The sequence below is a fragment of the Homarus americanus genome, unplaced genomic scaffold, assembly GCF_018991925.1.
Source record: "Homarus americanus isolate GMGI-L3 unplaced genomic scaffold, GMGI_Hamer_2.0 scaffold32929, whole genome shotgun sequence".
Taxonomy (NCBI): Eukaryota; Metazoa; Arthropoda; class Malacostraca; order Decapoda; family Nephropidae; genus Homarus; species Homarus americanus.
Window position 1 is genome coordinate 19,788,766 of NW_024737097.1, and position 17,491 is coordinate 19,806,256.

At 38.4% G+C, this 17,491-nt stretch overlaps 2 protein-coding genes across 4 annotated transcripts in view; both read left to right on the forward strand.

Annotated features, from left to right (window-relative positions):
• LOC121873291 overlaps positions 1 to 4,488 on the forward strand; it is a 35,805-nt gene extending 31,317 nt beyond the window's left edge. For all 3 annotated transcript variants that reach the window (XM_042376753.1, XM_042376755.1, XM_042376754.1), the window contains exons 17-18: positions 3,128 to 3,246; positions 3,436 to 4,488. In XM_042376753.1, coding sequence (XP_042232687.1) covers positions 3,128 to 3,246; positions 3,436 to 3,585 — 269 coding nt within the window. In that variant the 3' untranslated portion in view covers positions 3,586 to 4,488. The remainder of the gene's footprint in view (positions 1 to 3,127; positions 3,247 to 3,435) is intronic.
• Positions 4,489 to 15,618: 11,130 nt separating this feature from the next.
• The window catches only part of LOC121873292 (alanine--glyoxylate aminotransferase 2, mitochondrial-like), a 46,996-nt gene continuing 45,123 nt past the window's right edge, over positions 15,619 to 17,491 (forward strand). The window contains exon 1 of the mRNA XM_042376759.1: positions 15,619 to 15,746. Coding sequence (XP_042232693.1) covers positions 15,707 to 15,746 — 40 coding nt within the window. The 5' untranslated portion in view covers positions 15,619 to 15,706. The remainder of the gene's footprint in view (positions 15,747 to 17,491) is intronic.

A 17,491-nucleotide genomic window follows, 5' to 3' on the forward strand; every position in this document is an offset into this window, starting at 1 on the left:
TTAATTAATGTTAGTTAATGTACAGTAGAAATACCCACTGATATTAAAGAAAAAAGTGAGATTGATAGTGGAATGCCAATGTATACGTGCGCACTCATGGAAACAGTCATTTATCTCAAGAATATGTACAAAAGATTCATTATTGTTTATTACTGTATATTTATTTGATTGAATTATTGTTTATAAATGTGAAATGAACAATGCAATTCATTAATAATATGTAGAATATTAAAACACACAAGAGGAGACAAGACAGCATTGTTTTCGTGAGTGACGATGGTTCTACATAAACTGAAGAAAGTAAGACCCTGGTTGTAGCTGTAGTAAACTTAATGTAAAAAAATTTAATACCTGTATGTATGTTTTAAGTAATGATATTTAATGTTAATAAATGGAACACTAGAAGTAGCTAACCACTAATGGTAAAGAAATAAAGCGAGACGATTGGGAACGCCAACGTATGAACAGTAAGTGCGTACATATGAAAACATATCGTCATTTCTCTACATATGAATATGAAAGCAACACTTATTTACTGTTCAATACTGTATGTTTTAAATAATACTTAAGAATGTAAAACAAAAATTCTACTCACCTATAGTGGTACCTCCTTTCCTCACACAGCCAAACTGTGGATTGCTCTGCCTCCTTCTGTGTTTCCATACTTATACAATCTGTCTCACTTTAAAAAGCTGGTTTTCCGGCATCTTCGCGGTATAGATTAACACAATATAACCTTTTTGTTCTCTTATTCCCCCCAGGCCCCGTTGTGGGTCGTTTGACCTGTGTCTGGGTGGGCTAATTCCCGGGAAAAAAAAAAAACGCAAATGACCTCTACATAAAGATGTATACTGTAATGAGAAAAGAAAGCAGCTGTGCAAGGTTCTTTTGACAGCTTTATTATTTGAAGGCCTAAACCATCAACTTCAGCTACACCATCAAATTCAGCATCACTAGCAGCTTCAACATCAACTTCAGGTTCAGTAACAGTTTCAGCAACAGCTTTATGGAAAGCTACAGCTTCAGCCAGAGTTGAACCTGATGACTTCGTCATCTGAGTAAAAATTCGCACAATATTCATTGGCTGTCCTAATGTTTTAGACTTTACAACCATTGGTGAATAGAATTTTAGTTTTACATTCGTAAATATAATTTAAAACATATGTGAACAGTAAATACGTGTTGCTTTCATATTCATATGTAGAGAAATGATGATATGTTTTCACATGTACGCATTTACTGTTTATACGTTGGTGTTCCCAATCGTCTCGCCTTATTTCTTTATCATTAGTGGTTAGCTACTTCTAGTGTTCCATTTATTAACATTAAATAACATTACTGTACTTAAAACATACATACAGGTATTCAATTTTTTAAAATTAAGTTCACTACAGCTACAACCAGGGTCTTATTTTCTTCAGTTTCTTATGTAAAACCATCGTCACTCACGAAAACAATGCCGTCTTGTCTCCTCTTGTGTGTTTTAATATTCTACGTATTATTAATGAATTGCATTGTTCATTTCACATATATAAACAATAATTCATTCAAATACATATTCAGTAATAAACAAAAATGAATCTTTTGTACATATTCTTGAGATAAATGACTGTTTCCTTGAGTGCGCACGTATACATTGGGTATAAACACTGACAACAATGTCTTTCTCTTATCCTCTTGTGTGTTTTAATATTCTACATATTATTAATGAATTGTATTGTTCATTTCGCATATATAAAGATTAATTCAATCAAATACATATTCAGTAATAAACAATAATGAATCTTTTGTACATATTGTTAAGATAAATGATGCGGTATCCTTAAATGCGCACGTATATGTTGGCGTTCCCAGTCCATCTCTTTTTTTTTTCTTTTTTTTTCTTTGCCAGTAGTGGTTAGCTACTTCGATTGTTACATTTGTTAACATTATATAATGTTACTTAAAACATATATATTAATTTTTTGACATTAAATTTACTGCAGCTTCAACCAGGTCTTATTTTCTTCATTTTCTCGTGTAGAATTATCGTCCCGGACTCCCGGCTGTAAACACAAACGAAAACAATGACGTCCCTTCTCCTCTTGTGTGACTATATTATTATTCATTTATATTGTATAAGGTGCATTCAGAAACATTATTTGAAGAATATAGTTTGCAGTTTTCATTAATTGTATTATTTTGGGGGGAAAAGAGGGTAAAAAGTCACACAAAAGGTATGAAAAGGTCACACTTGGGAATGCATCTCATTATTATTGCTTTATTTTAATGGTAATTAATGATTTCCGATAAGACGATTCACCTTACATTGCAATATTGGAGGGCACATTAACGTCGTTATTCGAGGCTTTACTGTATATATACTGTATAAAAATTTTTTCATTGACCCAATTATACACGTGCAAGTATGAATACCATGATTTATGTGGCCATGGTTAGGATAATAGGATGTAAAGAATAACTAACATGGATATGAGAAGAAGGTGCAGAAATGAGAGGGGTGTTGGACAGAGAGCTAACTAGGGTTTACTGTACTTAGATGGAATGGGAAATGAAAGATGGATAAAAAGAGTGTTTATTTCAGAGGTGAATGGTAGGAGAAAGAGAATGAGTTAGATTGAGGAAGGTAGTAGAGGAGAAGGGGATAGAGGTCCAACAAGCAGCAACATATAATACTGTACCCAGAAAGCAGGTTGTTAAGAATTTCTAGGTATGGGCCTGCAGCTGATGGCTGATGCTAGGTTGTGTGAAGCAACATGGATTACCCTAATGAATAGAATCTTTGGGCCTTGATGTAGAAGCAGTACACCATTTCAGAACACATTTGCTACCTTTAAGTGGAGAATGAATAACAGGAAATGAAGTTAGACTGTCCATCCTTTATTATAGTAACAAGGGGCTTGATGGAATAAAAAAAAAAATCACCTCTTCCTTGATTGTTGTAATATTTTGCTCTGTGTGTGTGTGTTTTTTTCTTGTTGGGGGTACTTAACATCATCCAGGATGAGTTAAACAACATTCTCTATGTGCAACTTTATTGCAGATTGCACAATACATTTAACTCAACTTACATTCTTCATGGCCTGCTCTATGTTTTGTGTTTATTATATATAACTTTTACTTGTAGGGTCACAAGATCAAAACCAAAAGCTTGAGGAAGAGCTTAAAAAAGGACGAAGGGAATATGATGATTTGCAGAAGGAGAATCAGAGAGTTGAAAAATTGCAAATACAACAAAAGAAAGAGGTACAGTAATCTTGTATTAATAGTCTTGAGAATTTTTAATTATTTTCTAATCTCAATACACCTCCAAGGTTTAACTATATGTATCTCGGGTCAGTACCCTTTTATTTATATGTATGGTTCAGTATCCTTCTAGATAGAAGAGAGTTTGTTCTCTTATGATGAGCTTTTCATATATTTATTTTTCTTCAGAACTCTGAATTGGAGATGCTGATTCACAGTCATGAGGAAACCATGTCAGCGAAGGAGAGTGAGCTGGAGGAAATGACAAGGAAATATAATGAATTGAAGCGTATTCAAGACATGATTCATAACATATCTGCAGGAAAATTGGGATTTTAATTCTTGTGGCTTCCAAATTACTGTAGTGTATTTATACATTTTGTATTTGTTATTAATCTTTTTGTGACTTTCGTTTGTAGTATTTTTGTATACTTTTTGTACTCTGAAGCCTTTTCCTGCTCGTTACTGGGTGGCTGGTGTTAAAGAGCCAAATGCACATACATTCCCCCTTCATTCTTTTTTCACTTTATTTATTATTACTGCTATAATAGATGTGCTATTCTATGGTACTCCTCTTCCATAACAATGCCCTTGAATCTAGTTTACTTTTGTCACTTCACACACACGCCAGCATTGCCCTTTAGCAGCACGTCCTGTCTAAATAATCACATGACACCTCTCTCTTGTACTAAGCCAACCCTTATCTACTCTGCCCAGCACGTCTTTCGATTTACTGTACTTACACATCTCCATTTTATTATTAATTTTTTTTCAGTGGACCCTGTTTACTCCACAGATTGCTCATTCCTCTTGTGTCATAAGTTGATGTATCACACCCATTACATCATGTTAGATCACCAGTTCCCCTGGTCATTCTCATCTTTTGCCTCCTTTGCCATGGTTGTCTTAGCATTTCTCAATCCCCATCCTTCCTTCCTTCTGCTATTTGTTGTCATTTCATTACTCATCATTCATTGGATAAAATTAGCCACAGTAATGGAAAGGAAGAAATTATTCTGAGATTAGCCTAAAACTTCCAATATGAAATGTTCTCATATTCTTTCAACTTGCAAGTAAATTAATAATGTTTTATAATGGATATACTATATTTTTTATTATTTTAAAAAGCTAATAAAGATGTGATATACTGTACCTTCAATTTACTTATTTTCAACTAATTATCTGTGTTGCCTTGTATATATATTTTGTGAATACATAAAACAGTAAAGGTAGATAAACAAGCTTACATATATGAGGTGCATATGACCAGAGTGGACAAAGCAGCAGAAAAAAAATGGAAACCTCTGGCGATTTCCTCTCTGATCTGTCACCCATCACCCTCACCACCAGCCCCTCACATAGTAACGTGTGGCTAGTTTTATTTGATAGCAAAATCGACCATATTGACACTGAGAGGTGGTTTACCTATCCTCCTGTAAATAAATGTCGATTTAGACCATAATGGCGCTTTGTCCACTCTAGTCGTAAACGTCTCATATACTGTTTTATTGTATGTTGAATAAATTTATCCTTGTTGACTAAGTTAATACAAAAAATCAAAGATAAAAAAAATAAAAAATATTGTACTCCTAAATATGTGAGGCAATATGATGTTCTGTTATTGTTGTACAGTAATTGATGATGATGTAGTCTGCTTCACATGAATTTGCAGCTGTCTGGTGAATGTTGAGCATGTGACGAGAAGTTGAACTGTAGTATGTGGCACAGCATAACAATGTGGACAGAATGGATGTTGGATAGTTTGGCTACTTTGTTGATGTTGGTGTAGGGAAGGATGGAAAGCACAGTTTAGTTTGGCAAGCTGTACTCTAATGTCCTTCGGGAGAGTTGTTTTTGATATGTGGATAGCCAGTAGGACGTAGTGTGTTCATTATGCTCTTTAGTGGGTCTTTACATAAAGGAAGTTGCTCATGTGCTGTGTTTATGGATGATTGTGTTGGGAAGGTGTAGGTGGAGGTATTTTTGAGTGTGTAGCAGTAGTATTGTGCTGTGGAACTTTGCTTTTTTGTGTTTGAGGTGGGAAGGTGGTATTCACAAATGCTTGATATTGCAATTATATGTCTCATTTAGGATACAACCTGTTTTTGAAGTGAAGGTTTGGTATATGTGATTCTCACTTTACATTTCTCAAATCTTTAGGGCTTTGATTTTTACCCAGTTTTTCCAACTCTTGATTACTTCCTAAAATTTCAGTGTGTTTTGGGAGGTAAATCCACATGAATACATCACACCTGTCTTGGAATTGTATGAACAGCATCAGCATTTCGTAGTTACCTCTACCTCTGCCCAGTTACCTGACAAAGTAAGCTCTCATGTAAAATCAATTTTACATGAAAGAACTTATACTGTACAGTCATAAAAAAATTAAACTGCACTTAGTGATGTACACAATAGCATACAGTAGATGATCATCAGTAAATTAGAAATGGCACCATGGTAACACATAGACTGAGATGAGAGTGAGTGTAATACAGGTTGTACCTCTCTAGTCCGGCATTCTGTGGTCCGGAACGATTTTAGTTTGTCCAATAGGTAGATAGGCAGCTCTTTTTTTTTTTTTTTTATCTGAATTATTATTATTATTATTACAGGAGTATTAAATTTTTGCCCCTCAGGCCCCAATGTGGGTCAGTGACCTATGCCCGGGTGGGCTAATCCCCGTAAAAAAAACGAAAACAACAAAGCCGCGGGAAATTAAGGTTTGTTTACATCCGGCAGTTCGGCTGCTCTCTCTCTCTGCTTGTCTATACAGAGTACAACATTTAACCCTTCAATATATATGAGCAGTAAATAAGTGTTGCTTTCATATTCTTATGTAGAGTACAGTGAGTTCTGCTATAACGCGTGTTTTGACAACGCGATTTATGAATAGAGGAACGTTATTTGTATAACGCGAAAGCTTGTTTGCTGTAACGCGATTTTTGCTTACTATTTCTCCAATTTTGTGGTATTAACTGTGAATATGGTAAAGAAGAATATCTCCAAGAAGCGTTCTGGTGATCGCATTCCCGGTGATGATCGTAAATGAAAGGCTATAACCCTTGAAGAGAAGCTCGATGTTATCTACCTCAAAATCACCCTTCTCTCCCATCAAGTTATATTAATATTTTTTCAAGGTAAAGTTTTACATTTACTGTATGATTTCATTATTAGATATGAAATGTTTTAGACTGTGCTATCCTTTGTGTTAGGCTAACTACTAAATTTTTTTCGATTTCGAGTAGTAATCTGCACCTAACCCTATTTTCTCCATAAGCCCTGTTATTTCTATTACGCGAATTTCTATAACATAATGTTTTACAAGAACACAACTATCGCGTTATAGCAGAACGGACTGTAATGACGATATGTTTTCACAGGTGCGCACTTACATACGTGCAGTCTCACTTTTTTTTTTTACCATTAATGGTTAGCTACTTATATTGTTCCATTTATTAACATTAAATAACATAACAGGTACTTCAAACAACCATATTAATTTTTTTACATTAATTTTACTACAGCTACAATCAGGGTCTTATTTTCTTCAGTTTTATATGTAGAACCAATCAGTCACTGGTTTTGTAAGCTTTAACAAAAACAATGCCGGCAGCCGTCTCGTCTCCTCGTGTGTTTTTAATATTCCACGTATTATTAATAAATTGTATTGTTTATTTTGCACACACAAACATTAATTCAATAAAAACAAATTCAGAAACATTAATTAAAATATATATGAACAATAAATAAGTGTTGCTTTCATATTCTTATGTAAAGTAATGATGATATGTTTTCACGTGTGCGCATGTGCACTTACATACGCGATCTCTCTTTTTTCTTTACCATTATCTTTAGCTACTTCTATTGTTCCATTTATTAACATTAAATAACATTACTTAAAACAACCATATTAATTTTACTACAGCTACAACCACGGTCAAAATTTTCTTCAGTTTTATATGTAGAACCAGTCAGTCACTGGTTTTGTAATCAACGAAAACAATGCTGTGTCATTTCCTCGTGTGTTTTAATATTCTACGTATTATTAATGAATTGTATTGCTCATTTTGCACACATAAACATTAATTCAATAAAAAAGACATTCAGTAATAAACAATAATGAATCTTTTGTACATAAGAGAAATGACGCTGTTTATACGATTATGCACGTCGTCTGCACGTTAGCGGGCCGTTCAAACCCGTAGAAATTCAAGTTTCCGCCGTCAAATTTTTTTTTTTTGTGTTCCAATAAAATACGTTAAGAATTAAAAACTCGCGAAAGTTGAGAAGCTACTATACGACATTTAACCCTTCAATACCTGGTATGTCTTCAAAGAGACCATGATGCAGAGAAAGTGGTGCTTGTGCTTCCAAGCATAAGCACAAGTCACTATCTATCCAGGAAAAGGGTGAATTTCCATGGTCCGGCACCGGTCAGGTCCCAAGGTTGCCGGACTAGAGAGGTACAACCTGTACACGAAAGAAATGTTGGTGAGGTGAGGTATGGGCAAGCTTAAGAAGGGTGAAGTCAGGGTAAAGGTGAGGCATTGTTAGTTATTTCATTATTCCTCCTCACCATCATTGTCTTTCACAACCACCATCTTATTGTCACCATCACCACCACCCCATCACCCCTGCCACAAACAATCTCCCCCTTCACCATTAACAATTTCCCCACCATCTCTAGCAATCTTCCCTTTCTATCACCATCACCAACAATTTCCTCCCTTCTAGTAACACACACACTTACACACACATACTCTGCCCACCACCCCCTAAAAATCTAGTGTCCAAGCATAACATCTCTGGGCCCTGGTACAGTGTCAAGTGTCAGCCCCCACACACACACACACATACACACCTCAGGATATGTCGTGGGCTTTTACTGTACAGTATATTAAACTATTTTTTTTTTTACAATACTTATTAACTGTAAAATATATTTTGGTAAACATGGTTATCAAAAATGTTCTTATAGAATTTTGTAACCTACTGTATGTAATTATCTTTATTAAGGATGGAAGGAAGTCTATTACAGCCAGCATCATTATTGATATTCCTATTCAGGTGCGAGTCCACCCAACCACTATGGTATCAGAGGCTCTGCAACCACCTGGGCCCCTTAACTCCCTGGGCCTGGGGAAAGCATACCCACCCCCCCCCCCCATGCTAGCGCACTAACAATCCTCTTGTCACAACCACTTCTCTACCACTTCTACTAACAATCTCCCTCAACACCATCACCAGCAACAACACAGAGCAAGTAAGATAATTCCTTAATTATATAATCTCAATTATCCAATTAGACTCACAGCCGGAGTTTTAAACACCCTCTTCCGTTCAAGATGGTCATCGTGTTTCAACCCAAGTTAAAAAAAAATGAGTCCTGAAAGACACCGCAGTACAGTGCTTGACGGTAAAAATAACTAATAATAAAATTAATTTATATTGGAATTAGTAATTTTACCGCCACACCACCCCGTCAAGTACTGTACTGCGGTGTCTTTCAGGACTCATTTTATTAAAAACTCGGATAGAAACACGACGACCCTCTCCAATGGAAGAGGATGTTTAAAACTCCGGGCGTAAGGGTCTTAGGACTGATAACTCTTCAGACAAGATACATCTATACAGATCGCACAAGGCAATTCAAATCTTGAAAGGGATGGAAAATGTTAACCCAGGCCATTTTTCATTAAGTCGTGTGCTACCAACATAGAGGGACACAGCTTCAAGCTCGCCAAGATGAATATAAGGAAATAATCCTTCAGACAGCGTGTGATAGACCCATAGAAAAGTCTACCAGCTCAGGCAGTTGAGTCAAATAGCCTTTCACAAGAATATCAAGAACAATGGAAGGATCCTACAGTGGTATGGCCACCACTAGTTTGGTGGTCATTAGGTAAATAAGGTGAACAATATCAACCCTCTCCAAAATCTACTATAACAACTACACTGGTTACTCAGCAATTGTGAGTTTTACACCCCAATGTTCTGCCACTCATCATACCAAGCTGTATGCCTTCCAGACCAATACTGTATAAGCACAATGTTGGCCTTGTATATCCCCTACTGTGGCTCCTTCATTAATTTTGCCATCACACACCAAAAGTTTTTCTGGCTTTCGTTTTTGTAAAATTATTCAGTGCAAACATATTGCTATTTTGTCATCTCCCTGCTGCTGCTTATGACTTACGATTCTTCGGTTTAACAAATAAAAATTTTTTTTTTTTTTGCTATAAGATTAGACTTTTTCGGTTTAATAATAAATGTTGTCAGGAAAATCCCTTCCTCTCAGCTCTGTTTGTATCTTCCTCTTCATTTTTTATCCCAAAATAACTGTCTTATGTGCAAACACATTCATTGTCCTCTGCAGGGAAGGATTAGCCATACATCACTGCCTGGATCTTTTGTCTTTAGCCACTACTCCTGTGCATCATAAGTGTTTTTGTTCATTTGCATCTTTACAAGGTGATCACCTGTTATGCACGATTACATCACTGGTGATTTCTGTGCTGAAATTTGCAGTTTAGTCTCCTGCTGCCTCAAACAAAGCCAAGTGTCCTCATGGTGATTACTCTGGATGTAAAACTGGACATCATCAAGGACTATGAGAAGGGTGAAGGCACCAATTATATTGCAAGTGTGTTTGGTCTAGCCCAGTTACTGTCTCTACTATTATCGCCAATGTTCCATCAGAAGAGTATGGGAGAGAGTGTGACTGCAAGTACTGCCCCAAGGCCGACTAGTGCACGTGCTCTCATCATGGATAGCATGGAGAAGCTAGAGTTGTAGGATAGAAGACTAGACTTGCTGCCACATGACTCTTTCTATGAACAACAACATGGCCAAGGCTTGGAGTTTGTTGGAAGACATGAAGAAAGATTTGGGCTCTGAATGAACTGAAGGAGTTGCTGAATCTTTCAAGGCAGGTTCTGGCTGGTTTGAGTGGTTTAAGTTATGTGCCAACCTCCACAGCCTCCATCTTATGGGTGAGGGAGCAAGTGTGGATCATGAAGCTGCCACCACATACCCTGCTCCCCTGAAGGCAAAGAAACAGGAAGGAGAATCCACCTCTAAGGAAGTTTCTGTATAAATTTTTATGAAATGGAGTTATTTTGGAAGAGGTTTTCCTGAAGGAGATCTCAAACTGAAGCTGCCCCTTGTCTACCACTTGGAAAATTCATGAGCACTTGAGGGTTATATTAAGGAGTTTCTACCAGTCTGCTAGAAATTAAAGTAAAGGGCATAATAGATGAAAACACTGTGGCTGACTACCTCTCCAAAAAGTGTAAGGGGTGCTGTGAGGATAATAATCTTGCCAACAAGTGCCTGCTGATCCTTGACAATGCTTCTGTACATCTGCCAGCCTTGGACAACACTGACATGTTGTTTTTGCCACCCAACACAACCTTGCTCCTCCAGCCCATGGGCCAAGGAGTGATAGCCACATTCAAGGCCTTCTATCTGTGCTGAACAAAGGCCCAACTGGTCAAGGAGATCAATGGGCCAAATGAGCCAGTGATCAAGGAATTTTGGCACAATTACAATATCAGGAATGCAATGGACTACATCTTTTGAGTCATGGAATGATGTTCAACAATCAACCATGGGATGTGGATAAACATTTGGTTCGAGTCATAAGCAGGAGCTCAGTAACAAAAACCTGTTGCAGCTGAGAAGCAGGCTAAAAAGACCCAAATGCAACGAGAAGTTCTCTAATGTCGAACAACATAGAGCAACAGCTTCGTTGCTATCCAGATATGTAATTATCAAAGAAGCGAAAGGTTTGACAGAGTACGATTACCAGCTTCTTTGGGGACCAAACCCCAAAACAACACAGCCCGAGTCTCCCAAACCAGTTCCATCCACCTTAGGAGTCACAGTTTTTAAAGCCAAAGTGACGATGCCCCTCCCCCGAAATAGGACCTGCCACTCCAACCACTGCAAGAATGCCGAGTTCCAGCCACTCCTTAGCGGCCGAGTTAGTGATTATTCAGACCAACAGCAGTTCTCCAGCCTCTGGATGTGGCCCTTACGACATAATTTAGGTATGATAACACCATTTTTTCTATCTTTTTTTATCCTTAATTTTACTACAGTAATTCCATTTTAAATTTATGATGTGTGGGAGATTCTTCATAATGTATTTTTTGCATGATCTAACCTGTCTTTCAATTCTACCATATTTATGTAACATTTATTTTACCATTTCCATGCTAAATTTATGTATGGACTGTATTGTCGCGTTCGGTGCTTTACTATCATGATTTTTGGGCCTATTTGGGGGAAAATCCTCACTTTGACTGACTCCTGGAATGTGTCCCAATTCACACCATGCTAAAACGTTTTTGATATTGTACTGTCCAATCGTTCACTTAATGATCATGTTTTTAGGAATGCATCCCATGTATGGAAGGATCCCTGTAGTACCATTTCCTCCCAGAAATTATTCCAATCTGACATCTACCTTTGCAGTTAAAAGTGCTTGATTGAATCTTAATTTTACTGATCAACATTCTCAGCTACTGTTACTCTTCATTCCGCTTCTTTGCTTCCAGGCTAAACCATGGTGTGTTTCCTCTTTTTGTAAGCCTACATTAACCCTTGCTGCTTCCTTATTACTTAACATAGTGCTCCCCAAGCTACCTCAGTATTCCTCTCCATACTAATGCATTATATCTTCTTCCACTTCTCACTTGATTCTGTTTCCCTATTTCTCGTTTCTTTAACTTTTCCACATAAAACTCTGTTGTTTTCTTCAATAATGTGTACCTTCAACTTTACTTGGACCTTCGAAATCTATAGTTTGTGGTCTGTGGGAGCCTGACAATCTCTGTATGCTTACATATCAAGTTATCTTCTTTTCTGATTAAAAATTGCATAATTATTAAATTTTTGGGTTACTATATCTAGTGACACCAAAGTTGTCTTGTGTTTCATCTAGTGGTTAAACATCGCCTTTGGAATTATTACTGCATTAATTTTGTTCCACGTAATTATACCATATGCAACATCTTTTATTAACATATAAAGGTCACCTGAACTTTTGACACCCAGCATATTTCACCCGATGATTTAACACCCTAATGCTACTAGGGGGTTAGGTTAGAGTATGCTAGGTTATGTTAGGTTAGGTTAAATTAGATTAGCTTTAGCGCATGTAATCATCAGGTGAAATAAGCTGCGGTGTCTAATCCTCAGGTCATTCACATCTAACTTGATTCCAAATTTGATCAATGCCTCTTCACGCGTTGTGGTACAGTATGCACTCAACTTTTCATTGAATTCATCTTTTATCTGCCTCTCCACTCTGGTGTACGTGTAGTTGCCCAAATCCCGAGCACAATGGGGTAACACTGTAAAAGATTCCCAACCGAGTGTAAACTGACAGTGCATCAGCAAACCTCATGTGATTCTTTGTTCTAATCGTAATCACTTTATTAAAATGAGGAGACAACTTAATTTATCTCTGTAAACTATGCACTTAGGTGGCGGGAGCTCGGGGATGGTGGTTATTGAGTAGGCAAGCTCGCTCACTTGCTGTTTCTATTTTTATTTCATGAACTCCCAAGTTGTCACATCCCATCAAGTACATATTCTTGCCTTTATGCAGTCGCCTGTGCACCTCAATTGTGTTCAAGTGCGTTACTCCCTCTTTGTGACGACTGTGTGGATATGTGTAACTAACCATTTTTCTAGTCTGATAAGTTTATTTCACCTTTATCCCCTTCGCCACTGATTGGGTAATTAGCCGCCTTAACTGCTATTATCGTCTGAGGATAATTTACTGAAATGGCGCTATCGTCGTCTAAAGACAATTGGTACCATTAATTTAAAGCTGTGCGGCAAAAATTCATACTAAGAATGGATAGTCATTGATTGGTAGACACTAACATAAAGTGAGCGACAAGGCTGGTGGAGCCCGGAGCCTCAAATGAACCTTGATATCATCGTCTTGGAATGATTTAGAATTATTTACGACTATCACACTCCTCCCCTACCCCTCTCACCCACACTGATGACGCCATAGCCTGGTTCACCGACTTCGGGTATTATTGCGTTTAAACATTCCCACTTCCTACCACTAATCTATTAAGACGTCTAATTATAAGATCATTTTCATCTATTACATTACCGTCGGAAATGTATATTAACGGAGATAGCAAATCCATAATATTCTCTATTTTCTTCCATTAATCTTCCTCCATCATCGCCTGCCTCATGTAGTGGAATTCTCCCCTACAAACGCTGTTTGTCGCTGCCTAGCCGACCCCACCAATTCCCCAGTGTATGCCTCGTGGTCTAGGTCAACCAGCGCCGCCATACACCACGGAGCGGGGGTCAACTGCTATGCCACGCCTACCCCCGCTATTTAAGACCTGACCTCGTGGTGATCTCCCTTTTTCTACCCACACCAACCAGCCAGCAACACCTCCTCCGCCGCTGCCTGGCGGCACTCCCTCCTCCTCCTCCGCCTGCCTGGCGAGCATGGCGACCCACAAGCTGTCCTTCTCTGAGCGTCCTCACCAACCAGCTCTCTTTACATCACGCTTGTAACCATGCCGCCTTCCCAGCACCAAGCTGCATTGTACATCCAATACAACATGTATATAGAGAGCACATTGTGAGTTTCCTTTCTCCATCCCATCCTGAGTGTGAACCAAACATCTTGAACCCCACACTCACCTCCAACACTGCGTCTCCTTCATATATCATCAGGAGCCTTTTTTTTTTGCAACCAATTAAAATGATTTGGGGTTTAATTCGCAGTATTTTTTGACCAATCAAAATCTATTTTTATTTTGGGTCTCATATTTGGAAATTCAAGTTCAGTTCCGACCATGGAAGTCTGCAATGGGTGTCACTTAAAGTATATGGAGCTGATCGCATAGTGTTCTTCCAACCTCAGTAAGGTGTACTAAGAACATAAGAACATAAGAACATAAGAATGGAGGAAACTGCAGCGGGCCTATTGGCCCATACTGGGCAGTCCCGTTTACACCCAACCCCTATTGCTCATATGAGCATCCAACCTATTTTTGAAGCAATTCAGCGTATTCGAGTTAATGATGATATTTGGTAACTTGTTCCATTCATCCACTACTCTGTTTCCAAACCAGTGTTTACCTATTTCACGCCTAAATCTAAATTTGTCTAATTTAAAACCATTGTTACGAGTTCGCACCTGGTTGGATAATTTGAGTACCTTTGTAATGTCCCCTTTGTTTAGCCCTGTCTTCCACTTATACACCTCTATCAGGTCGCCCCTCGCTCTACGTCTCTCGAGGGAGTGCAAATTAAGATGCTTTAACCTGTCTCTATACTCAAGGTTCCTAATGCCCGGGATTAGTCTTGTCATTCTCCTCTGAATTCTTTCCAAGGATTCTATATCCATTCTGTAATACGGTGACCAGAACTGAACTGCGTAATCCAGGTGTGGTCTCACAAGAGCAAGATACAGTTTTAGGATGACCTCGCTAGTCTTGTAACTAACACTCCTTTGTATGAACCCAAGTACTTTATTAGCCTTGTTACGAGCAAAAACACATTGTTTACTTGGCTTAAGGTTCCTACTTATCATTACTCCTAAATCTCTCTCGCAGTCGGATTTCTCTATGGCATCGTTGTTCATCTGGTATCTGGTTTCCCTGTTTACATCTCCTATACTGAATGTAAATATCGCAGACCAACATGTGGCGTTGTGTAAGAATCTCAGAATCTAATTACGAACAAGAACCTGGCCAATTGCCGACAGAAATGAAGGTCATATTCGGTCAAAACACACACAAATACACTAGAAAAATATATTTTTAACTTTCTAACAGATGGGGAGGTGGAAGTGCAAATTTACCCGACTTTGTACCAGAAGTTATTGCGTAACAATCACCTATTGCATAACAAAAACAACCAGGCTCAGCAAGTTGCCAGTTAGGCAGTTACTCTGCCTCACTTCCTAGACTCGTAACTTGCCACCCATGATTACTAAGTTTTTATGGCTCCTAAAGTTTATATTTTTTAATTTCATAAGAAAATTAATTTTTTCTTTTAGTTTCTTTGTCATTTTTGTTGTTGTTGTTGTTGTTGTTGTTGTTTATGGGGTTAATATTGATCTCTGTAATAGTTACTGTCTTCTATTTTTTATTATCCTATTGGCTAAGTGAATAGCGGGACTACATCTAAAATTTTCATCGGTTGGATACAAATCGACTCATTCCTGGTTAGCTACTCCTGATTTATCCGGAATCAATATTTTACACCATTTTCCATGGACACTTATGGGATCATAAACGCAAATTTCCCGAAGAAAAACATTAGTACCACAGCGTGATAAAATGGCTTACACCCGAACACTGGAGACTGTTGCCTTGCTGTATTATGCACCTCCATCTCCACCGTTCGCTCCACCTATCGCTGCTCGCTGATTTTTTAGTATGGCAGTAAGCACTGGTCGGGTAGGATGGCTCGTCTGTTGCTGTTAAGGTCTTCCCTTAAGAATGGTGAGTCAAGTGAACATTGATTTTAGTCGCACGTGTATTTACTGAAGGTCTCATTAATTTTTAATAATCTTTGTGATGCTGTGAACAAAGATACATGTATGCTTAATTGAAAGCAAAGTCAGTTAACTTTCATCGAAGTTTTATTACGAAGATAGAGAAAAGGAAAAAAGTGTACATAGTAGCGTAGTAAGGGGGGGAGGAGGCGGGGGCGGTCCGCCCCGGGTGACAGCCAGAGGGGGTGCCATGAGGCAGGACTAAAGCTCAAAGAACTGTTGATCATGGTAATCAAGCTGCAATGGACAGAGAGGAAGAAGGGACATACTTCATCGTCTTTTGGATGTGACTATATTTCTAGATCGACAGAACCTTCCTTTTCGTGGTCATAGGGCGGATATGTCATCAATAAACAAAGGCAATTTCCTGGAACTGGTGGAGTTACTATCAAACTATGATCCTGTTTTGAAAGAACATCATTTGGGGGTTAAGCATGCTATTCCATCTCAGACATCTGGAAGGAGAGTGAGCTCTTATTTGTCACCCACCAAATATTCAGAATGAATTCATCTGTCTTCTAGGAAATAATGTTAAGGAAAAAATTTTGGCTGACATCAAGAAGGCCAAGTATTTTGGAATTCTTTTTGACAGTATGTGGGGTATGAGTTGTTGGTTCGCACTCAGGATGGGATGGAGAAAGGAAACTCACAATGTGCTCTCTGTATACATATTGTATTGGATGTACAGTGCAGCTTGGTGCTGGGAAGTGGCAGCGTGGTTACAAGCGTGATGTAGAGAGAGCTGGTTGGTGAGGATGCTCAGAGGAGGACCAGCTTGTGGGTCGCCATGCTCGCCGGCGGGAGCGAGGGCCGCCAGGCAGGAGCGGAGGAGGTGTTGCTTGCTTGTTGGTGTAGGTAGAAAGAGAGAGGTAGGGTCACCACGAGGTCAGGTCTTATATAGCGGAGGTAGGCGTGGCTTAATAGTTGACCTCCGTCATGTAAGGCGGCGCTGGTTGACCTAGACCACGAGGCATACACTGGGGAATTCGCGGGGTCGGCTACTCAACGACAAACAGCGTTTGTAGGGGAGGAATCCACTACTAGTACACCTGATATTTCTCATACAGATCAGATGTGCGAAGTGGTTAGATATGTTCATATTGAAGGTGATTCTGTTGAAGTAAGGGAATCTTTCTTGGGTTTCTTTTCTATTGCTGGAAAAATGCAAATGAGCTCACAAAGGATATCCTGAGTAATTTGGAGAGTGATGGACTGGACATTAACTTTTGCCGCAGTCAAGGATATGATAATGCTGCATCTATGGCTGGTATTCATGGAGGTGTTCAGAAGAAAATCAAAGAAATAACTCCAAAGGTTTTGTTTGTGCCAATCATTCCTTGAACCTTTGTGGGGTACACTCTTTTGGAACCAATCCTTTATGTGTAACATTCTTTGGAACTGTAGAGAAACTTTATTGTTTTTTTTTTTCACTTTCAACTCGCCGATGGGAAGTACTGAAAGAAAATATGAACCTGACAGTCAAAATACTTTCTCAGACTAGATGGAGTGCACACCATGATGCCATAAAGCTTCTCAAGAAACAATTGGAGAAGCTGATCGTAGCCCTGGAAACATTGACGGATCAAAGAGAAAATATTGACACGAGGATCAGCTGAAGTTTTGCGTAAAGCTGTATGTGATTTTTATTTTTTGGGTTATCTTTCTTTTTGGTGTGATGTACTGGAAGAAGTG